A 24,470-nucleotide genomic window follows, 5' to 3' on the forward strand; every position below is an offset into this window, starting at 1 on the left:
AGTCCACAAGCCTACCTAAATGTTTATTAGTGTTATCGTATAAAGTTGTCATATAGCACTACCAGAATAAGAAAAAAATCAACACCTAAAAAAGTCCAACAAGGAGTACATACATACTGATTTTTAACATAACAGATTTTATTTGACGGTGAGAGACCTCACACATGATGAGGGAAAAATTAGCAAGTGACATGGACATGGTACTCAAGATGATGAACAATGACCGATACAACACACCAGACATAAAGATACTCCAAAGCATTCGGACCAACAGAGGATAACTTCTTTATTATGACAATCATCTTTTATGTATTATAATGTATTTCATGGATGGAGCAAAAGACACAGTTCATTGTGTTCAATATTACCCTATCTTCACTTTGAATTTTTTTTTTTTTATTGTCTGGCTTTTGTCTTATTTGATAATTTCTCTCTCCAGGTGCAACTGCAATCTTGATTTATTCAACTGAGAAAAGAGCAACGTACAAGGAGCTCTTTAGTACCCCCCTGTGGAAGATGGGCCTCACTGCGTAATTCAACTCAAAAGATGGGTTCAAGACGATGCCTGAAATTCCCATTCATAGACGGTGCAGCTATACAATACTTATTAATTTATCTCCAGTAAATTTAACTATTTTGGCATAGTCATTAAAATGTGCCTATATTGATGATCCGTTTTTGTTGAACACTGTCAAAGCACTATTATTTTAATTAACAAAACTAAATGTATGGTGGTTGTAGATTGCAGAGGTGGAAAACTACACTGCATCAAACATAAAATATATTTTTTCAGGCCACTGTTGTATGATTAAATTGTTTTGGGGGCAATAATAGTTTAGTAGTAGTGGTAGTAGTAGGTTGTGATATGTTTTAGAGTTTAAACTATATAGGTGTTTTTTTTTTAATACCATGCATTTGGAGCTGAGGGTGTGGTCAGGAGCACTGATCTGAGGTTGAAAATTAAAATACTTGCTGTGGGCCCCAAGCATGTTTGGGGCCCCTGTGAAGCTCCTGCCTGGTTTACCACATTAGTCATTAAAACAGGTCCATTTTGATATTATGACGGACATCGGTATCTGTTTGTGTTGTGCTGTGCTGTGTGCGAACTATAAAATCAATAAAAACGCACATTTCCCCCCTTGTCACGCGTGGGTTCGCTCATGTTTTAAAAATGGGTTAACTTGTTAAAATCGGTGCGTGCGCGGTGTATACTATGCTGCAGAAAGAGCTCTGTCATGCACTCACAGCCAGACAGCGAGGCAGGCATACCTCCCACTTTATTTAGAGCGTGTTTGTGCTAAAGCCTCAGCTGCTCCCCAAGAAGGGGGGGGGGGGGGGGGGGCAATGTCCAGAAATAGAACGGACCAGGGGAAGATGTAATGAGAAGGTGAAAGATAACCAAAATGATGACAAAAAGAGACTTCTTACTTCACTTGTTTATTTTCCTCTGGAAAACAGTTACATGTTCTCATTCATTTTGAACAACAGTTTCCTGTCAGCAGGACGGGATGGGATGTGGTTGTAGGAGACTGACGATAGTCAGCTGTTGCTGTCAGTCAGCCAAGCCGTGAGGGGAGGGCTCATAAATCGAGCAGCATTGAAGGTGCTCAGGGCGATGATTGAGATGAGATTCGAGACGGATGGAAAGAGGAGAGCGGGTGGATCAAAATGCAGAGAGAGGATCATAAAACAAGATGTGCTCTCTTTGGACAGAAGAGAGAGAGAAGATAATTATGGCTGCCAAGGCACATGGATGTAGACATGGCGATTAAGTGTGCTGAACCGAGTTGGTTGCAGCATGCCACATAAAACGCATCTTAAAAGCCTTGTCCAATTAGTAAGCCTAAAGTTTACTTGAACAAATGTATTCGGGTCATTCCAGAATTTGGAGAATAATTTAGGCTCCAATATTTATAAAGAACAGACCACTTCTTTTGTAATTTTGTGTGGCGTTTTTAGCAAAAAACAAACATCACCCGTACACATTATACTTGCATGCTCTTTGCCACAATCATGTTAAAGACACTCAGCTGCCTGAAAAACATACCGTTTTAATAGTATTAGTACTACTTTAAATAAAGCTACTGAACGTAGAATATTCCATTTTGAATTGCTACTGCCACCTGCTGCAATTGCACATACCGTTTTTTGTGTGGTTTTTTTTGGTGTGGTTTTTTTGCACTCTCTCACACAAAAATGCACACATACAAACATGGTCTCCCATGAACCCAAGTGACCACTCTGCCACCTGGAGCCCAATTGCACATACCGTTCTTCACTTACACACCACGCACATTACGTCACATCCGCAAGACAGCGTGGGAAATTCTCACCCGATTCCAGTCTGAAAACTATTGGCCAGAGGCTTGCAGGAGTACCCATTGTGAACAGCTAAAGTGTTAATCTACTAATTAGAAGGCATTTCTGTCATAAATGGTCAAATAAAACTCTGCAAATAAATGCTAATGTTAGCATACTAGCTAAAGCATGCATGCTCGCTGTGTTAGTTGCTATGCTAACTGGTCAAAAACAAGCTTAGCTAACATATATTTTTTCTTTTATTTATTTTTTAAGACGAACTTTGACGCTATGTGGAAATAAAAAAATAAAATAGAAGAGAGGAGAGGACTTATGTTGACAGACTTCAGAGCATAATTACTACAAAAATATATAACTGTTTTTTTTTGCAAATACATTTCTCAGCAAGGGCACTGACAGATGTAAAAAAAAAAAAATAGAATACTGTTATCTTGAAGTTATAAATCAATCTTTGTCAGACAGTGAGTCTCCATAATCTAAGATGGATACAAAAAAGTTGCAGTCATTTTTTTACTTTACAAGAAAGACATAATTGATTTCTGTAGAAAAAAACAGTTTGTCAATATATTTTGTCATCTAAATTACCCTCTACATAAAAATACTTGTCAAAAAAGTCTAGCACATGCTAGTTCCTAAAATACGGGGGGTTTACAAACACAATGGTGTTTATAGTAACTGACTGCAATAGAGTCTCATCATTTCAGACTGTGTTCATGTGTGACAACAAAACAGCATTTTTGTAAATATGTGTATGTTTTTAATATAAGTGTGTATGTTGTGACTGAACAGTGTAGGACTTCTACAAATTTAGTGCGGCGTTTGGGTAATTGTGCCAATATTTTGAAAAAAAGGAGCCCTGGTTTCAAAATTGTGGGTAAACAGCTGAAAAAAACTGTAGTGAAGATTCCAATATGACTTGAGGTGCCCTGGATTGGCTGGCAACCAGTTCAGGGTGTACCCCGCCTACTGCCCGAAGCCAGCTGGGATAGGCTTGAGGGGCATTAGATGTCAACCTTTACATTTTTTTAAGTGCACTGCTACTACTGTATGTATGGCGCACGCCATGGAAACATCACCAAACAAAATTGACTAACCCTCTGTCACTTGACTCCATTTAAGTTGAATCAAGTAAGATGCTCATCAGAAGCTAACACTGTTAGCTAATGCTAACCTGTGAGTCCGACCTAACTCTGTGCAGCTGTGCTTACCTTTTGACCTTGACATGATAGTGAGGGTGTTGCACCTGTTTCTGAATAATAGTGCCTCGGATAGACTCCTGCGGTCTTAAAAGTGGCTCTGGATCTTCATCCACCCTTTCTTGCACTCACAGACACATTTTCAGACAGACTTACTTGGTTGTTTTTTGGAGATTTTGATACTGGTTGGACAGGCGCTGCAGAGACCTACTTGTTTGTTTAAAATCCAGTAGCAAGTACCGTACATATTCTCATAACATTTCAAATCTAAATAATATAACATTAGTGGAATATGAGTTAAGCAGCACAATCCAGCAGTTTTGATCAATATCAGAAGGCGGCCATTTTGCCATTTGCTGCGGACTGAAGATGACATCACAGTTGCTCAGGTCTCAGGTAACAACCAATCACAGCTCAGCTGGCCGGTGCTCGAGCCCTGAGCAACTGTGACGTCATTTTCAATCCACAGCAAATGGCAAAATGGCCGCCCCTCTGAGATGGATAAAAACAGCTGGATTTTTCTGCATCAACGTAATATTAATCAGAATGTCATGTTTAGACTAGTGAGGTCACATGCAACATATTATTGGCAATAAAGATTTATGGTTGACTTCAGGTGCACATAATAACCCTACACACTACAGCACACACTTGTGCCTTGTGACTGATTGACATGCTAACTGTCGGCCGCATGCCTGCTGTTCTATTTGTCCACTTGTTGAAAGAAGGAGAAGCCAAACGGCAACATAGCTGGAGATGTTCTACAGCTGTTTGAAGAGCAGCGATCCACTTGCGCTCCATCTTGAGTTACAGATGTCACCAAGTGCGAGGTCAAGCCTGAGGAGCGGGGAGAACGATCGGAGGGATGGACCGCCGGGTCGAAGGAGAGGAGGAGTTAGAGAATCTGAGCATGAGGGGTGGGAGGCGTTAATCTAAGTCTGATGTCAGGGTTCCATCTGTAGTGAAGTGCCCAGTTGATCCTCTGCCAAAATAACCTCCAGTTGACTGATGCTTGCACCATCTTTCCTTTTTTTTTTTTTTAATCAATGTCACAGAGATGATCCGTTGTCTAAATATGGGGGATTGGATTGGACACATGGGCATGTCCGTCAAGAGATTGTACCCACGAATTTGATTGGCTGCCTCTGGCCCAATCCTGATCATTTTCAGGGAAAGTTTCATGGGATGTGGGGGTACTTATGCAAGTGAGGGGAACAGAGTCAGTCTTCTATCCCACCCGTGTAGCAGGGAGACATCCTTTCTCCGCCAGTCAACTGTTTTTTGGGGGTGTTTGTTTGCACAACAGCTGGTCGCCATGGTAAGAACCTGAGAGTTTGGGCCTTTTTTGTTGTTGCCGTTGAGTATTTTGGCTTTCACCTGGAGACGAAGATGGAGATAACCCTCTGAGCCAGTGGACCCGCAAACAAGGAGAATTTCTGGATTTATTTATGTGTTTTCTTTTGGGAAATCGATTGTAGGGAGATGAAAATACCGCTACATGGCATCTGCTTCCAAAAAGCAAAGATCAATTTCTAAACTTTTGCTCTCATCTGTGAGGTTTTCAACCGCGTTTGCATCAAGCTATATCACAGCTAAACCCGATATGATGGATATTTAAATTCAAGCCAGCCGCACTAAAGATAGCACCACGCACACAGCTGAGTAAATTGAGACAGACATACCCCCTTTTCCGAGTGTCCTAATTTAGGACGTTCACCTTGACGAAAATCCCTCTCAAATCCTCCCTCAAGTCTCGTCTTAAAAATAGCTGAGCCTCAAGGATTTGTGTGCGTGGCCATATGCTAAGATATTGATGATGATCTGGCAAGTGCCAGAGAAGAAGCAAACGTAGACCACCAGTTCCTCGTGAACATTTTATTTATTTATTTATGTATTTATATATTTAATTATGTATTTATTTATCCATCCATCCATTTTCTGTACCGCTTGTCCTCACAAGGGTCGCGGGGGTTGCTGGTGCCTATCCCAGCTGGCTTCGGGAAGTAGGCGGGGTACACCCTGTACTGGTTGATGTATTTATTTAATTATTTATTTATTTATTAACTTTATTTATTCATCAACTTTATTTATTTATTCATCAGCTTTATTTATTTATCAACTTTATTTATCAACTTTTTTATCAACTTTTTCATCAACTTTTTTATCAACTTTATTTATTTATTCATCAACTCTATTTATTTATTTATTTATTTATCAACTGTGTGTATTTATTTATTAACTTTATTTATCAACTTTTTCAACTTTATTTATTTATTTATTTATCAACTTTATTTATCAACTTTATTTATCAACTTTATTTATCAACTTTATTTATCAACTTTATCCAACTTAGTTTATTTATTTATTTGTTTATCAACTTTTCAGTGGTGTTTCTGAGTAGGGAAATATTGGGAAGCGGATGCATTTTTGTTCAAACTCATTTACCATAAAGTGTTCCAAAAATGTCAATATAACAGTGCTAAAATTGACATGGCAAATTGGCAATATGACCGTAAATCGTCAGTATGAGTTTATTTGTCTGATCAGAATCAAAAACATCAAATACAAGTAAAGTACTTTGTTTCCCAGTTCTAGCACCTGCGGCTTAAACAAAGAAGGACTTTTATTTGCAGATTTTCCAAATCCCAGCAGTGTCATATTTTCGTCACTTCTTAGCTTCTCTTTAACATGTTAAAAAGTTCTCCATGTTCATGTTTTTAAATCAAATCTGCACACATTGAAGCATTTGTATCGGTCTACAGATTTCTGCTCAAGTTCAACCCTAATCATGGCGAAAACAGGACATATTTTTATTTGCAGCACTACCACTATTTCCGCTTATGTTTTGTGCTGGTTCCACAGTACGGCAAATTCTGTTCTCACGTATATTTCTATTTGTTCTGCACTCCCTGAACGTGCAGTTTAGTTAGGCAAATAGTTAACAATTGCTTAATTAAGAAATGAAGTTCTTATTTCAAGCTTTTTATTCATCATGTTCATTCAAAGTATTTTCAAGTACACATCACATCCATTATCATTAGCCTACACTAGCTTAATGCTAACGTACAATAAGAAAAGCCATGAATGTGTAACCCAACAATACTCACAGGGATATATTCTAACTGCTCTGTAGAAACAATTATCAACTGCTGGAATTTAGCTTGGATTTTAATTTGGTCGTTTTTTTTGCTGACATTCTACTCTACTTGTGCGTGCATACCAGAGTGGGCAGCACAATATGTGTAACCAGTGCGGCTTATTTGTGAGATTCCTGATTTTATTATTTGATTTATATACTGGCATGCTCAATAGATACAATTTTATGGTACATAATTTCCTAATTAATGGCAATCTTAACAGGTGTCAAAATTATTGTGATTGACTCATACTCCACTTCAAATAAAAATAATAACAAATAAAATAAAGAATTTCTCACTTCTTTATTCCAATCAAAAAAGGGGTATGCCGTGTAATCATATTAGTTTATAACAACATTTCTCAGACATGGACATTGCATGGAGTAAGCTGCTTGAGCTCCGTTGCTAACCAAAACAGCAGAAGCGATCTGCTGTAGACATACCTGCAAATTATACATTAATGTTATTCCAGTTAAAAGATTATATTGACTCAGTATGAACATGTTTAGCAAGAGTTAATAGCAAATATAAGGCTGAAATGTAGGATATGCTAATCTCTATGTTTTTTGTTTTTGCCAGTATAAACCGAGCATACTTACAAGTACGTATACCATAATGCCAGATAGACTTAAACTTAAAATAAAAGTATTTTTTCATTTATTATATCTCTGGTCAGCAAAAGCATAATAATAAGCATACCTTTTCTGAAATGAATTTCAGTAGGTAGAATATAAAATAATATGTGGAGGATATACTGGCAATGTACGTACTTTCTACAAAAATAGTCATGATAACATTAGCTTGAATGAGCCCACATGTAAACATCATGACCCTTTTTTCTGGACAAATATTCTCAGTACACATAAAAGTATATATTGTAAATACTAATAATTCTGATAACACAACATGACTGTACAAACATGACTCCAAATATTGTTTTACACCAAAATCAACCCTCAGATGCTTTGATCTTATAGCGCCCTCTGAGCGGACATGCAAGGCCGCTATTGTTAGCACGCATTGTTTGCATTACTGTCTTATGCTGTTATAGATCTATTTGAGTGATTAATTGTTGCTATAGTGACTTGTTTTCTTTTTCTTTTCTTGATGTTTAAATAAGTCAAAACAATAGGAAGACAATTGTGTTTGCACCACAACTGTTATGAGAAGGGGCTGGTATAGCGCGCCGTAACGTGTCACATGACCAGAAAGCAAAGGATTGGACCATTTGCTTCCTTAGACAAATGGCAAAAATAGCCATCTTCAAGTTAGTGTAATTCTGAAAGAGCAAGATTCAAGCCACAAACCTCAGAATTAAGAGGGACATGTGCTATGCTGCCTACTTGTAATTATTTTGAGAGAGAAAAAAAACGAACTTTCTTCTTTCTTCTTTTTTTAAAATCAGCTTTCTAGTGGTACACAAGCGCCCTCTAGTGGTACGTGAAAAAAGTCAAAGTGCAGTTCCATTGTATTTAAATGTTTAGTACAATACATTTGTGCATGTAATATTTCAAACTATTTTCTTTTAAACTTGTATTAACTGAAATTTGTGGTTAGCCGCGATGGTGCTACTTAATGGGATAAACATTTCTTAGGTTTAATTTGGTGTAAAAAAAAAAAAATGTAACCGCTGCCATTAGTACAGCACCATATGCATTATACAGTAAGTGGAATCATTAGTCTATTCACACTTTGTTCTTACTCCTTTGCTTCCCCCTCAACAGCCCACTGACGCTCAAAGCGATGCCCGCTCCTTCCTCACTGAGGAGATGATTGCAGGTTAGTCTTTGCTGGCGCATTGTGTACTTACTCAATTTTTAAAAAATATGACAACTGGTTAGTACCTTTTTTGACGCCGTCCTGTTTTGTGTCCAGAGTTCAAGGCCGCCTTCGACATGTTTGACACTGATGGCGGCGGTGACATCAGCACCAAGGAGTTGGGCACCGTGATGAGGATGTTGGGACAAAACCCCTCGAGGGAGGAGCTGGACGCCATCATTGAGGAAGTAGATGAGGATGGTGAGGAATTGAAATATGTGCAGCCGAGCCTGTGGCCTTTGCCCTCATGCTTTCTTGTTTCTCCTCCCCAGGCAGCGGAACCATTGACTTTGAGGAGTTCTTGGTCATGATGGTGCAACAGTTAAAGGAGGACCAGGCCGGGAAGAGTGAAGAGGAGCTGTCTGAATGCTTCCGTATTTTCGACAAGTATGACACACAGTGTATTCCTCACAATTTGATTCATCTACGATTTGTCTTGACTGCTGTTTTGGTTAGCAACGGAGATGACATGAGCACAGCAGTTAACTCTTGCACGTCTGTGAGTGAAAGAGAGTGTTGATGATTCAAGTTTCTACACCTTTTTATTTCATTTAGGTTACATGAGCTTGTAAATGTTATTAGTTTTAGACGTTGATGGTCTAATATACTTTTAGTTACATCATCCAGCACGGCATGAAAACTTGGACAGGTTCTATTGACATGGCAGCATATAGAGGCTCAAATAATACAAATAATCTAACATACAAATACTAAAAGCAGTGCAGCCAAAACAATAGGGGTGGGAATCTTTGAATGTCTCACGATTCGATTCCGATTTTTGGGTGTGCGATTCGATTCAGAATCGATTTTTGATTAAGAACGTTTTTTTAATGATTTTCGATTCAATTTATAGATGTTCAAGGAATCGTAATGATCTACTCCAGTCTGACTCGCTAATGCTAATTAGTGCTCTACTCGCGGCACTTTTATCACTCAAAAGAACGGCTCCACACTGAATTATTATTATTTTTTATTGCAATCACTTGATCATGACTTTTTCCTTCTACTCTCTAATTTGGCTATAACTTAACAGTGTATCAGACCGCGTAGAACCACACTGCCCCCAAGTGGACAAATCAGGTACAACATGAACAGCGCTTCCAATAAAGGCACACACAAACAAAGGGAAAACAGTATAAAATAATTTAAATAAAATCGATTTTGGGACATTTAAAATCGATTCTCAATTGTACTAAATGAGAATAAATTTTTTGGGCACACCCCTACAAAACAAACACTACAAAATGAAGGGAATAGACAATGTCATGGAACAATAACGTTGTGCTCATAAGTTGAGGGAAACTTATGAACACAACGGTATTAGAATGCAGATTGGAAATGTAGGTCGATGCTTCCGATAGTGCTCAGCTCAGCAGAGAAAAAGTAAGACCAGAGTGGAGTTTTACAGTAAGTCACATCCGCCCAATTTGTGACTATGGAGTATTGACAGGCATGTGGTCATTTGAGTGTGATCTCATAGGTCCTTTTCTATCATCAGGAACGGAGACGGATTCATCGACCGAGAGGAGTTTGGAGACATTCTGCATATGACCGGAGAGCCTGTCACAGAGGAAGACATCGATGAGATGTTTGGCGAATCTGACAACAACAAAGACGGAAAGATTGATTTTGACGGTAAGTTAAATATACAATGGAAATAGACACGTAAAGGTATGTACTGTATTTATTGGCAATATTAGGAGCATAGATCTATCAATTTTTCCTCATGAGGTGGTCAAAATAAAATTTAAAAAATGTCCATGTTTTTTTATCTATGATTTTATAACTAAACTGTCAATAGATGTGAGGGTGAATGCTAGTTTGTCTATATGTGCCTGTGATCAGCTTGCGACCAGTCCCGGTCACCCAGTCACCTATTAAAGGTTCCAGTTTATCTTGCTTTGGTGCCACAATGTGAAGTTATGGTGGCCGGATGTTGTGAACTTTGCTGCCGCCGTCTAGTGGTGGTGGGCTGAAGCACACTTGAATCTAAAATTGTTGCTAAAAAATTTGCCAAGTGACGGTTCATATCTTGAAAAATTGGTGTTTCAAGGCACTCATATCTCAATGCATCACTGTATATGGCCTAGAAGTGCTTTTCGTACCGACATTTACTGAAATTATCAATTTAGCATTAGCTAGTGACAGACTCAGGCATGTTGAGACTTACATAGAAATTTGGGTCACATTGGAACGGAACTCCATTGTAAAACAAGGAATCCCGTTCTTTGCTCGTGCCCACGTCCATTTGGCAAACCTGTACCGTTTTTGACAGTTTGTTTACATGCTCTTCATTTTGGTGTACATCACAGCATTATAGACTAACTAATGTTTTTTTTTTTCCTTCTCCAGAGTTTTTGAAGATGATGGAGAATGTTCAGTAAGGACCACATTCCCTGGTGACCCTCCTTTTGCTCCTAAGAGTCAGATCACTTTGTTTTTAATTGGCACCATTTTGTTTTAGGGGTTAAATACCTTCCACCACGCTGCTCTCATATGAAGCCCTAAGGCCTGGCGAGAATGTCTAAAAATATCCGTTCAACCCTTTTAAGACGAAGACACTTCCCCGCAGCCGGTCTTCAGCTGTCCTTTCCTTGGCAGCTGCTGCTCCTCCTGACATGCTACACTATGTATTCCCTTCAAACCACCAAACTCCTCCGTATCAACTATCTTGTGCTTTCTTCTGAAATAAACCAACCTTTTACTCATTGGTTGCGAAACGATTGCTCCTTTGTGATACACCCACACGCGTGTTTGTATCGTGTTGAACAGAAGTCGTTAAAGAATGAATGTAAATAAACGTACTTTTCATCAAACAGGATTGCTCCAGTAGTGCTTACAGTCACTAGTGTGATATGCCCTGCAAAATAGGGAAATGGATATGCTGTGAATGTGGTGTATTAACTTTATTGTTATTATTATTTTCCTCATCAGCATTCATGATTTTGAAGGGACTACTTATTTCATCATATTATTTGTGGTGGCACTGCTTCACTACGGAAGCGTATTGCTGCCACACCAAGAAAAGAAAAAACAAGAGCCATATCACCTTTTAACATGATAAATATCATCATGTTAAAACGTGAAAATTATCATGTAAAAATGTGAAACTTTGAAAACGATCATGTAAAGTCATGAAACGTATGTAAAAATGTGAAAAATCACTTTGAAGCAGTAGAAAACAGAGGAACGGCGCGTCTGCAAAATGGATGACGCAGTTCATTCAAATGATTTGATTAGGTTCTATTTCATGCTTGGTTTAAGGCATGGCGAGATTTTACAATTGCGAAGCACAGTTGATGGCGTTGTAGTAAGTATGCGTACTGTCAGACGGAATTTAAAGTGCATGGGACTGTGCAGGAGGAAGAATCAGTCGGACCCGCTGGAGGTAGCGCCATTTATCCTGTAAAAACGTGAAACTTATCATGGAAAATGTGAAAATTATCACGTTAAAATGTGTAAATTATTATGTTAAAACGTGAAACTTATCATGTATAACTAAATGTCATGATAAAAATGGCTATTTTAAGATGAATATTTATTTATTTATATTTTTTTAAACTATCACATTTACAATAACTTCATAAAGACATATTGTCAGGATAAAAAGGTGTAATCTTCTGAATAAATGCATATATATATATATATATATATATATATATATATATATATATATATATATATATATATATATATATATATATATATATATATATATATATATATATTCAAAATGAAGTTGTAATACAACGTTTAAGTCAAAGTCAAACAAGGGAAGAAAATGTGATTTTTGGTCTCAAAGAAAATAAAACCTTTTTTCTTAATTATCTATCTTGTTGTAATAAAGAAAAACAAAATCAACTTATTCATGCAGGGAAATCAGAGTAGCGGCATGGTAGTTGACTGGTTAGCACATCCGCCTCACAGTGCAGAGGACGTGAGATCGATTCCGGGCTTCGGCCTTCCTGGGTAACGTTTTCATGTTCTCCCCGTGCTTGCGTGGGTTTCCTCCCACATTCCAAAGACGCGCATGTCATGCTCATTGAACACTCCAAATTGTCCATAGGTGTGATTGTGAGTGTGGATGGTTGTTTGTCTCTGTGTGCCCAGCGGTTGGCTGGCAACCAGTTCAGGGTATCCCCTGCCTACTACCTGAGGCCAGCTGGGATAGGCTCCAGCGACCCTTGTGAGGACTAAGCGGTCAATAAAATGGATGGATGGATATCAGAGTAATGTGATAATGTATCACATTTCACAAATTTTAATTGCCACAAAGCTAAGGTAAGGAGAAGTCATTGGGTTATTATGTTTGTTGTATTTGCAATTGATCTATAGAAATTGCTGTGATATTCTATTATGGGATGCTAGTCCAGTGTCACTCCTTTCAATAAATTAAGTTGTGAAGACATTATCAGAGGTCTTAGGCCCCGTCCAGACGGAAGCAAAGCCGGCTTGGTTCCTCAAACAAATCTCGTACACACAGAAGCATTTCAAGACTTGCGTGTGTCCAAAAGAAGACGCTGAGGACGTTTAACGGCTGTAATGTATATGCCAAGTCATGGAGTGGCGCTGTAGCGCAGCCACAGGGAGTTAACGGAAAGCGTAGAAGAAGAATCAGCGAAGAAGACGAACACTTTTTATTTTCTAACTTTATTGCAATCCACACTGACAAACATGACTTTGCATGTATCGAAACAACATGAAAAAGACGAACGCAGGAGAAGTGACAATGGCGGGTGATTCAAGTTCAACACCGCTTGTTGAACGTGGGAATAAAGAAGCAAAATATTTTGCTGCAAAAGCATAAGCAAGCTAAGGAGGCTGCGCAAAACGACTACGACACGGCCATCCGCCATTGTTGTTGACAGACTGGCGGTTCGAGCGCAGTCGCGCGAGAATTGGCGCATACGTCATCAATCTGCGACAACGCGTCGTCATCGAGCTGCAACCGTTACGTCATCACTGGAGGAGTATCCTGCATACGGTGTCCAGACGGACGCGTTCGGGGCGCGTTTTGAAATCGTTCCACTCTGGAGCCCGGTTTCAAAAGTGATCGGCCTAAACGATAAGAAACTTGTGAGGATACATTGAAACTGGCTTTCGTATGGACGGGGCCTTAAAGTCAGGCGTTGATTGCTAATCAGCTACATGTACACTCCCGAAACCACCCCGCCCAACCTGAAAAAGTAAAGTCTCCCGCAAAAAGGTTTTGGATGTTTCTCTTCTCCAATACAACTGAAGCTCATCCGCAAGCTGTGCATAAGCTTGATAACGACCCTGTTGATTGGAACAGGTGCGTTGGAGCAGGGGAACATCCCAAAACCTGCATACACCAGCCCTTCAGGACCGAGCGTGGACACCCATGGCATAGCCCATCGTCACACCCTATGAATCAGGAAGTAGCCTGCTAGCTAACAGATCGACTCGCTAATAGCAGCCGTGTTAGATGACCGTGGCAAGGAGGTTGGTCGTACTCAGCAGTTTCGCCAAACCAGGACTAAACACCGCCTCAAAACCAGTGGAATCCATAACAAAAACTCAGCGCAACATTACTAAACATGTCTACGACTGCCAGTTGTGCTGCCATCATCGATGTAACTTTTTTTGCCTTTACAGTATTTTTTTCGTTTAAGGTATTTTTAGTGTTCGAGGATGTTTTTAAGTGTTTGAAACTCTATTAAAGTGTTTTGGGATCATCATTTGTTGTACTGTGTATTTATTGCTTAAACTCTTACTAGCATAGATTAATTCACCCAGTCGCTACCTCAAGTGAATAGCGCTGGTGAACTGTCATCATTAACTCATTCACTGTTATTGACGGCTATAGACGTCAAAAATTCATTTGAACTATTTCTATTAGTTTAATGTTTTTTTTCCACTTTTGTTAACAAGAGTATGAAAACCTACAAATGTTTTTATTGTACATTTAGATATAAAATTTGTGATTAATCGGGAGTTAACTAGTGAAGTCATGTAATTAATTACGATTAGAAATTTTAATCGCCTGACACCCCTAATTTTTAATAATCGTTTTTTTTAACGCTGAAGCGATTACATTTTTTAATTGTAATTAATCGCATGACTTCAATTGTTAACTCACGATTAATCATAAATGTTATATATGTTCTAAATGTAAAATAAAATAAAAAATTCTAGTTTTTCATACACTTGCTAACAAAAGTGGAAAAAAAATTAAATTACTAGAAATACTTTAAATGAATGAGTTAAATATTTATTATTAAGTTTTTTAAATTAAACACACAAGACTGTCATTTATTGAGGTGCCCCTTGCTGTTCATTATACAATGATCTTTATATAGCATCGCTAAAATAACAAATCTAATAGTGGACTTCTCGCACGTAGTTGAGGCAAATGAGGTGATTCTCCCTCCATTTGGAAGCCGCAAGTCTTCCTTGGGAGTATTTAGTCCCATTTACTCAACTCCTGTACCCACCCCACAGGTCCTGCCCGCCATATAAGGACCACCAGGCTTGGTGTGCGAGCCTTTCTACCCCCGTCCCTTCTTGCTATTCAGGGCGCAGCTGAAGATGAGTAGGCGGGGGGGGGGGCGTTTTGTGGAGGGGTTTGGCAGACGCAGGGTGTGACTGCCAACCTCAATGTGTTCTTCTCCTGGTCTTGAGTTTTACGCCCTGATTGAAACATAATCATCACAAAAGTCCAGATTTAATCCTCGTCCACGTCACATTGTTTACTAGGCCTCAATGCAAACCAGTTTTTGAAAAACATTGTTATAATAAGATTATGATGCTTTTTGCATCCATGTTTGATGAAATACAATTTTTGTGAAATTGTGTTTATTTACTAGCATCAATGTCACGTCTAGAGTGGTTTCTAGGCCTCCTGGGGGCCCCAGGCCAGAAAGATCATACAAGTCCACCCTAAAACTTGACAAAATATACAAACAATTAACATAAATAAAGCCTGTTAGTAGGGGGGCCCCATTAGGGAGATTCCACAATCCTGTTGTCATTACGGTGTCCAACGGATTTTCAGTTGTGTCGCTGATATGGACCAATATTAGCCTTCTCTCAGGGGGTTCCTCGTAGCCACTAGCAATATTTGGTGTGATTTCTGAGTTGCCGGTCCCTTTGCGGAGTCTCGAGGGATAGCAAGAAATGCTACGTGTTTGTGAGCAAGAGTCCCAGGAGGAAGCAAAGTCCTGGAACATTGTCAACGGTTGCTTGGCTCATGTTTTTACTTCACATCATCATCGTTGCATTTTCTGTTTCCTGTTTTCAACCACTTCCACCTCAAGACACATTCCCCTCCAAAGTGTGATTGGCTTGCCTCGGTTCCCCAAGAACCCTAAAAGTTCAGGAGACTATATCTGGAGACCTGTAAGAGCTGGGGGGAGGCGGGACCTGTGGCCATCCGGTTTAAAGTGTGTCTGAAGCCTCACTTGACGTCTAGTCTCTCTGTTGGGGTGCACACGGATTGACCACTCCTTTGGGGCTTTTTTTTCCTTGGATTTCTAGGGGGGGAAAGCTAATCCACAATCATGGTAAGAGACACAGTGCTATAACGGACCTGTCAGGCAGCCAGCAGGGTATGGCGGTCATAATGATTGGCTTAATTTAAAGTAATAGACATGTGTGAAATACATTCAATAGAGAATACTCCCTAATTGAAAAGTCTAATGATTTTATCACAAGACTTTTGGTCTACTTTAATAACCTTTTTTTATTTTTATGAATTCGAATTATTATTTTTAACATTATGATATACTAGTATAATTCACTTTCTATAGTTCTGCCAAATGTGACTCAAGCTATATGTCCTTGACCTATAAAACCCATCCTCACCTCTTTTTAATGTTAACACTAATTGGATTACATCTGCACTTTAGTTTTTTTATTATTCTACTAACTAATTACATACAGAGCTTGTCATATTAGAGCAAACTTGTCGATGCAGGTTGAATCATGACACGGATTTTCAAACTGAGTGTGGAAGTTGAGGGGCGGGCGGCTGGAATGGGCTGCAGCTGCTCAGGTGAAGATTCCGCTTAAGTGACAAATTCCCAAGGATTGGATGTCCGCAGGCCATATACAGCCAAGCCTAATGTGTTGAGCCTGAAATAGCCGGGTTGATTTACAGTCAGCTCAACAACAAGCCTTTTTAAGACGCTGCCGCCGCTCCTTGTACCACACTTCATTGTCAATAATACCATTTAAAAAACAAAAAAAAAATTGCAAATAGCATGTGAACACTGAGCATATATGGAAATATTGACATTGGATGTGTATTCGATGGAAAAAGAAAAAGTGTTGTGCCCACTGATGATGACGTTTGCTTGCAGACTGACGCGCAGCAAGAGGCCCGCTCCTACCTGAGCGATGAAATGCTGGCTGGTAAGATGGTCACCTTACAAGATGATGCCACTACTTGTTAGTGGGTAGAAATGTGTGCCCGCAAGACCAGATTGTGATTGTCACATGCCTATCGGGCTCTGCTGCCATACAAATAACAGAAAGTACAGGCAGAACGGCAGGAACTGGAAGTGAGACAGATCCACACTAAAGAAATGACAAAGCAAAGATTGTTTATTTTTAGTAAGGAAATCACTCTTTTGTATTCAATATAAAACGCAACATATTTACATATTCAACTAAATAAGGTATATTTTCACCAGGGCTATTTTCAGACTTTTGTGGATTAATGCCTTATATCCCCCTAACAAAGTCTGAAGTTTGGATGCAATGTATTAAAGTCCTGCATAATCTGCACTGCTGCACATAATGACTATCATGAATAAATTCCAATGATAGAATCCAACATTGAAAGGAATAAATCTGTTACAGTACCAGTAGAAAGTACTAAAGATGTGATTGCAATTTGATGAGATATTTCAAAATCAAAGACTTATTTGTGCTGATTTTAGACATTGCAGGTACATATAAAAATGTTATAGCACAGAAAATGTTAAGAGTTCAATTTAATTCAAAAAGTGAAATTCATATTTTATGTAGACTCGTTGCACACAGAAGTAAATATTTCATGAGTCCATTCTTAGGGCTAACAACACCCCAACATTCGCCATCTCAAAAAATTAGAAGATGACAATTATTCTAAAGGGACAGTGTGTAGAATTTAGCACCATCTAGTGGTGTACTTAAAAAACTACTATAAATTTCAGTAATAAGCAAAAAAATAATTTCACACAATAAGTCGTGCCTTACAGTCGACATGTTTCACTGCCATCTTTCTGCTACGGATACACGAAAGAGAAGAACTTGGCGAACGTAGTTAGCCTCTGGTGGTGCTTGCAGCTAGTATCAGACCGCCGAGTTGACCACCGCCTACCGTCCACTGAGTTTCGTGATTCGGGCTCCCACTTGCCTCCCTCTGCTTTGCTCTCGCTTGCTTTTGCTAGCTTCTCCGGCTAGCCGCTCTTGTTAGCCATTACAGCGAATTCTTGCTAGACACTCTTACTCGCCGCTCCATCTAGTTTTATGCTCACCGGGCTGTTCGCTCGCTGACTCACTCCTAATAATAATAGTTGGTAATTGGTGGTATCCTTGTGAAGTGTGGTCTCTCTGAGACACCGTAGTGCGCGTGCTTCAAAATTGTTGCATTCTGTTAGTTCACCACTAGATGACACTAAGTTCTACACACTGTCCCTTTAAAACTATTTCCCCAAAAGTTACATGAAGTGTAAGTTTTGAGTTGAACAATTGAAATAAATTAACTTTCGACGTGCTAATTCTTTGAGATGCACCTGTTTTTTAAAAAATCACTGTCACCAGTGAACAAGTCCCCTTCCAGTAGATAGCAAATCACAAAACAGAAATTACAGGAATGCTTTACATCCCATGTAAGAACAAGAAGATTTATTTCAAGTGGCACTCTCTCCTTCTCTCTCCAGAGTTCAAGGCCGCGTTCGACATGTTCGACACCGACGGTGGCGGTGATATCAGCACCAAGGAGTTGGGCACCGTGATGAGGATGTTGGGACAAAACCCAACACGAGAGGAGCTGGATGAGATCATTGAGGAGGTGGATGAAGACGGTGAGCCAAGAGGAGCACTGGGATGAAACCATTTAAAAAATTTCATTTATCTCATTAAAAAAATATTCATTGTATAAAATGAAAATATTACTCAGATTAACCATGTTAAATTATTTTTAGTAAATGATTGGCAAATTAATTATAAAGAGTAACATTTAACTCATTCACTGCCATATAGACGTCAAAAATTCATGTGAACTATTTCTATTAGTTAAAAAAAAAAAATCATAATTATTTTTTTTTTATGAAAACCTAGATTTTTTTATTGTACATTTATAACAGATATTTAATTATCATGCGATTAATTACGATTAAACGGCCCTTATTTTATTTTTATTTTTTTTAATTAGGCCCGTCAGGCAATTACATTTTTTAATTGTAATTAATCACATGACTTGTTAACTAACTATTAATCACAAATTTTATATCTGTTCTAAAAAAAAAAAGAATTATCTAGGTTTTCATACTCTTGTTAGCAGAAGTGGGGAAAAAATTAAAGTAATAGAAATAGTTCAAATACATTTTTGACGTCTATAGCCGTCAATGGCAGTGAATGAGTTAACAATGAAAATGAATTTTGTTATTGAATGAACGCTATTATTCAAATTCGACTTTAAAAAAAACAAACTCATCCTTTAAAGACCTGGCCCGCTTTTTTTGGTGGACTTTATTGAGCTTCTCCTCTGGTTTCAAGATATCAAATAAAGAATATAATACAGTACTATAATATTAAACCATTAAACCCTTTTCAGTAAATTTTCTTTTGAGTCAATATTTCAAAATAAATGCCGCCAAGGAATCAGAAAGAATCATTCCAAAATTAAAGCCTCCAAAATCTAGACCGACCTAGTGTCATTATCCCAACTTTAATACTATTTGAAAATATCCCACTTGACATAACAAACCACTTTTAGTGGACAGCAGACTACAACAAGATATTAGGACCGGGAATCTTTGACTGTCTCACGATTCGATTCGATTCCTCTTTTTGGGGTCTGTGATTCGATTCAGAATCGATTATCGGTTAAGAACGATTTTAGATTTAAAAACAATTTTGATTGACAATGATTTCTGCTTCAATTTATAGATATGCAAAGAATTGTCATGATCTACTCCAGTCTGACTCGCTAATGCTAATTAGCGCGCTACTCGTGGCACTTTTATCACTCAAAAGAATGACTATTCATACAAAACGCTTCAGGAATGTATACAGAGAAGCATCTTAACATCCTACACTGCAAAAAACAACAACTTTTATTGGAATAACTTGATCATGACTTTTTGCTTCTATGTGGCTACAACTTAACAGTGTATCAGAACGAGCGGAGCCACACTGCCCCTAAGTGGCCAAATCGTGTACAACATGAACAGTGAACCCAATAAAGGCGCACACAAACAGGGGCAAGACAGTATAAAATAATTGTCACCCAACAAGTTTCAAAGCAACCTGACCTTAAACACTCATTAATTTCAAATATTCAAGAGAGCCATCGAGACTAGATCCCACCAGTCCATAATGGAGCACCTCCCTTTCTCACAGGCAGCGGTACCATCGACTTCGAGGAGTTCTTGGTCATGATGGTGAGGCTGCTCAAGGAGGACCAGGCCGGCAAGAGCGAGGAAGAGTTGGCGGAGTGCTTCCGTATTTTCGACAAGTACGAGTGCACTGTGACAAGGCTGTTTCTGTTTAGTTGCGTATTGATCACAGGTGGCAAAAACAGGAGGACCCTGTGTGAGACACGTCCATTGGTGACATCCTATTGAGTACTTTCCCTAAACTTTCACTAAAACTTTATACACACTACCACTGACATTTTATTGAGGCAACTAACTTACTTTTCTTTGATGTAATGTCAATTCAACTAAAAATGACGTATTCCCATGATAGCAACACAAAATGCATCTTGGAATATTTTCCTAGCCAAGCCTTCGCAAGTATCCAACCGTTACATTCTTGTTTAAAGCAAGCTGACAAGAACAACATCCGGATTCCGTGTGTTCTGGATGTATTTTGTATTCTCAGTACATGGGCCGCTACTGATGACGTTTCACAAGATCACAAGGATGTAAGAACGGATTAGAATGCCAATTGAGAAATGGCTACTTTCTACCAACAATAAGCTAATGCTAGCTCCTCCCCCTATACTTTCCTGATATGGGGTGTATGCCACGGAGGAGGCGGGACTTCCTGGTCTTCACACATCAGCTTTGTTTCTGTTTCCTGTTTGCGACATGTTCTTGCGCTTCTGCCTTTGTGCCTCTCGGTTGCGCGTTCCCGTCGACGAGTGCGAGTGTGTCCGTCCGTCTCAGATGTCCGAAGCGTTTCAGAGAGTTGATGGACGGGGGGGCGCACCCGGAAGTCGGAAGTCTGTGGCATCTACCCCAATGGGGTACATTACATACTAGGGGAGGGAATCTTTGAATGTCTCACAATTCGATTTTGATTTTTGGGTGTGCGATTCGATTCCCAATCGATTTTCGATTGGGAATGATTTTTGGTTCAAAATGATTTGATTGACAATGATTTTTGCTTCAATTTATATATGTTCAAGGAATCGTAATGATCTACTCCAGTCTGACTCGCTAATGCCAATTAGCGCGCTACTTTATCACTCAAAAAAACGGCTCCGCGCTGCAAAAAAACAACTTTTATTGGAATAACTTGATCGTGACTTTTTCCTTCTACTCTCTAATGTGGCTACAACTTAACAGTGTAACAGACAGCGTGGAAACACACTGCCCCTAAGTGGCCAAATCGGGTACAGCATAAACAGCGCTCCCAATAAAGGCACACACAAACAAAGGGAAGACAGTATGAAATCATTTAAATAAAATGGATTTGGGGACATATAAAATCAATTCTGAATCGTACTAAATGAGAATCGCGATTCTTATGAGAATCGATTTTTGGGCACACCATTATTACATACCAGTAATCAAACTGTCCTTCACCCTCTGCATGAAAGGCAGCAGAATGTACCACTACATTTCCAGAAACTGAAATGTACTGAAATTATGTTTTATTGCCAATTACCTGTTTTTACAAATCGGCACGATGAGAAAAAAAAAACAAGTGGACTAGATACTCAAGTGAAGCACATAAGATACCTAAAAACATCGACATCATAGGTAGCATTTATAAACAAATGATGTGCCTTCACACAGGAACGCCGATGGCTACATCGACAGAGAGGAGTTCTCCCTGATCATCCGCAGCACCGGCGAGCCCATCTCAGAGGATGAGATCGACGAGCTGATGAAGGATGGAGACAAAAACGCAGACGGCATGCTGGACTTTGACGGTACGTGCAGAATGATGACTCCAGCACACAGTTTGTTCTGTTCTGCTGCTCACTTGTTGTCTTGTGCTCACCAGAATTCCTCAAGATGATGGAGAATGTGCAGTAAAAGCAGACATACTCATGGACATTCCTCCTCGCCCTTGCGAACCCCTCCCACCGCGTCGGAATTCATCTGACCCCCTCACATGACTCACCCATTTTCAATTCACTCTCCATCCTCAGAACACCCTTAACAGAAAGATTTTGCACCCTGAAGAGACGAGGCGGGGCGTCTCCTGCGGTTGGACGAGTACACTATTTAGTGCAGGCAGACAGCTCATGGATGCTTGTATTAAGAGGAAGTCTGTAAAGGAGGACCGCGGCTGATTCCAGTCACAGACCCCTGCCCAGGACGACACCCCCCGCCCCACCGGCTTTTCTTTTTATTCTAGATGTAGTCTAGATGAAACCGCAACCTATTACTTAGACCAATTCATTCAGAAACCACTTCACTGTACAAAGAAGTTAAGTGCTTGAGTAGCAGCAAGAATAAATGAACAACATGCTCACTTGTAGTCTGTCATATTAACAGTCTGTAAAATGTTGTTTGAGGAATAGCAATAAAATAATGTTGTTTCTTCTTTTTGTCCATTTTGTTTTAAACCCTGCCATTAGTGACGCAAATGTAAAAATTCAAATATACAGTAATCACATTTGGTTTAACTAAGATTGCTTGTAAAATGTGTTAAAAGTTCAAATGTTGGTATAGATTTTCTGCCAAAATGATAATAAAAAAACAGCAAAGAAACATGAAATAGACAAACTTATTTGCCTTCATGGACCACATAAACTTATATGGTGGGCCAGATCTTGCCCCCAGCCTCGAGTTTGACACAGTGCTCTAAATTGTCCATAACATGCAGTGTAAATAGTTGCTTTTTATTACAATATATTTTTTTATTATTTCTATGTGTTCTGTGATTGGCTGGTGACTAGTCCAGGCTAAGGCCTCTTAGCCATAGTCATCTTGGATATGCTCGGGCTCACCACAATAAGGACAAGTGCTGTAGAAAATGGATGGGTGGAAAAATTATGGAATTACAGTAACTTTTTGCTTCTGGATGGAACCGACATCAATCATATCATCATCACTGATCTGTATGTCAATGACAACCAGAACACACATGAACCTTGGCTACTAAATTTTTATTCTAATCCGTGGCTATATACTGTACATATTTTAATAAATTTAATTTTAAAAAGTGTTGGTTTTATTGTGTAAAAAAAAAATGTAATAAAAAAACAAAGAACCCCTGTGCCCTACACAAAAAAAAGACTTATGTTAATACACAAAGCATACATTTATTTAAAAGGGTTACAGGGTGCATAAGATCTACTTAAAAATAATTAAATATTCAAAACAACACATAGTGTGCACGCACCAGTAAATAATATGCTGTCCAAAAACATGCATGTTGGTTCATAGATTTATTTAAAGGTGTGAAGATGAAGTGCAAATGCTTGTTTGTCTGTGTCTGTGTGTTATTGACTGGGAGGATGAATGTCCAAGTTGTGATCGAATAATTGTGAAAGTGTATGTAATTGTTTCAGCTGGTGTTCATGAGCCATAGTTTGCCTCATCGAAAGCTTTGCGGGCCCTCTTAAGCTCCTCATTCATGGTCAGCAAGTCTTTGACTCTGGCGAACTTCCTGGGATCCTTTCGAATGAGAAAGACGATGTCCTCCACCTGGACGCGGCCCTGGCGCCCAATGGACATGGCTTTGTGCGTCATTTCTGTGATGAACTCGATTACCAGGTCTTCAAGGATATCCACCGACTCGGTGTACGGGTTCTGGTCGTCCCCAAAGCCGTACATCATGCAACGGAGCTCCTTGGAGAACAGCCTCTTTCGGCGGCCGTGGCACACATCCACGCCGCTGCAGCCCTCATCCAACTCCTCCTCGAAACCAGTCTCGTCCTCCTCGTCTGCCATTCTGCTGCTGCAGCAAACAAAACAAAAAAACAACTTTTAATTAGTTATCATTTTTACTATTATTTAGAATTGAGTTTCCTTAGATTGTAAAAAATAATCATCTTTTAAGAAAACCATTTTTATTTATGTAAAATGCTCGACAAGATCCAAGCGTCTGGAAACTGCTTATCTAATCATCAAAGGGCCCCAAAATATTCACGCCAGACTAATATATGCTGCTCCTGAGCGTGACCAATCAGAGCCGTTCACGGCACTACAACGCGAGTGGCAGACTTGCCGGTCACGGCAAAATAACCACAGCCTAAATAAAGGAATGGTCCCCGTCACCCCCATGTCTCAGAAACTTGCATCTTCGTCGGACTCATCCCGTTAAGATTAACATTATTCTAATCCCATAAAGCACCTTTTAACGACTAACCTCATTAAATTGTTTGTTCAAAGTCGATTGCAACTACGCCTGCTTCCTGAGCCCGGTATGTTTCAATTCGTTGTTCTTTATTTAGACGCATTATTAGTTTATTCTGAATAGAAAAAAAAAGATACTAAAACGTAAAGGACACCCTGTATTTAATCCATCCGTACGCAAAGGAACGAAAACCTCACTTCAAAATTCGGTGTAGAATCAAAACAGTCTCTTGAATCTCGCTTCAGTTCTGCTTCCGGTTTTGTGTCGTCGACAGGAAGTGAGTCTTGGT

General features: G+C 39.2%; 3 protein-coding genes across 5 annotated transcripts; 2 read left to right on the forward strand and 1 right to left on the reverse strand.

Moving 5' to 3' along the window:
• The first annotated feature begins 4,680 nt into the window (after positions 1-4,680).
• On the forward strand, positions 4,681-11,178 carry LOC147179417 (troponin C, skeletal muscle). Its single transcript, XM_086067711.1, has 7 exons — positions 4,681-4,833; positions 8,377-8,431; positions 8,528-8,671; positions 8,743-8,857; positions 9,969-10,105; positions 10,823-10,850; positions 10,935-11,178. The coding sequence occupies exons 1-7, from the start codon at positions 4,696-4,698 to the stop codon at positions 10,939-10,941; spliced, it is 624 nt and encodes a 207-aa protein (XP_085923837.1). The 5' UTR covers positions 4,681-4,695; the 3' UTR covers positions 10,942-11,178.
• Positions 11,179-15,852: 4,674 nt separating this feature from the next.
• Positions 15,853-22,422, forward strand: LOC147179418 (troponin C, skeletal muscle-like). Its single transcript, XM_086067712.1, has 6 exons — positions 15,853-15,993; positions 16,792-16,843; positions 18,358-18,501; positions 20,042-20,156; positions 21,667-21,803; positions 21,878-22,422. Exons 1-6 carry the CDS (start codon positions 15,991-15,993, stop codon positions 21,907-21,909), a joined length of 483 nt encoding a protein of 160 aa, XP_085923838.1. The 5' UTR covers positions 15,853-15,990; the 3' UTR covers positions 21,910-22,422.
• A 547-nt stretch (positions 22,423-22,969) lies between these two features.
• On the reverse strand, positions 22,970-24,459 carry taf13 (TATA-box binding protein associated factor 13). Of its 3 annotated transcripts, none has more exons than XM_086067715.1 (2): positions 24,379-24,459; positions 22,970-23,782 (listed from the first exon to the last, which is right to left on the reverse strand). In XM_086067715.1, exon 2 carries the CDS (start codon positions 23,773-23,775, stop codon positions 23,401-23,403), a length of 375 nt encoding a protein of 124 aa, XP_085923841.1. In that variant the 5' UTR covers positions 23,776-23,782; positions 24,379-24,459; the 3' UTR covers positions 22,970-23,400. The 3 variants fall into 3 exon arrangements, with proteins under 3 accessions (XP_085923841.1, XP_085923842.1, XP_085923840.1); XM_086067716.1 differs by having other exon boundaries at positions 22,970-23,779; positions 24,379-24,448; XM_086067714.1 differs by lacking the exon at positions 24,379-24,459 and adding an exon at positions 24,194-24,372.
• Between the last annotated feature and the right edge of the window lie 11 nt (positions 24,460-24,470).

The sequence above is a fragment of the Leptonotus elevatus genome, chromosome 2, assembly GCF_054856555.1.
Source record: "Leptonotus elevatus isolate MCC_2025b chromosome 2, RoL_Lele_1.0, whole genome shotgun sequence".
NCBI classification, from domain to species: Eukaryota; Metazoa; Chordata; class Actinopteri; order Syngnathiformes; family Syngnathidae; genus Leptonotus; species Leptonotus elevatus.

Coding starts and splice junctions, on each gene's coding strand:
- LOC147179417 (XM_086067711.1), top strand. CDS start 4,696: ATGGGATGTGGGGGTACTTATGCAAGTGAGGGGAACAGAGTCAGTCTT. Junction 8,672..8,742: donor TGAGGAAGTAGATGAGGATG/GTGAGGAATTGA, acceptor TCTCCTCCCCAG/GCAGCGGAACCATTGACTTT. Junction 10,106..10,822: donor CGGAAAGATTGATTTTGACG/GTAAGTTAAATA, acceptor TTCCTTCTCCAG/AGTTTTTGAAGATGATGGAG.
- LOC147179418 (XM_086067712.1), top strand. Junction 18,502..20,041: donor TGAGGAGGTGGATGAAGACG/GTGAGCCAAGAG, acceptor CCTTTCTCACAG/GCAGCGGTACCATCGACTTC. Junction 20,157..21,666: donor TGCTTCCGTATTTTCGACAA/GTACGAGTGCAC, acceptor GCCTTCACACAG/GAACGCCGATGGCTACATCG.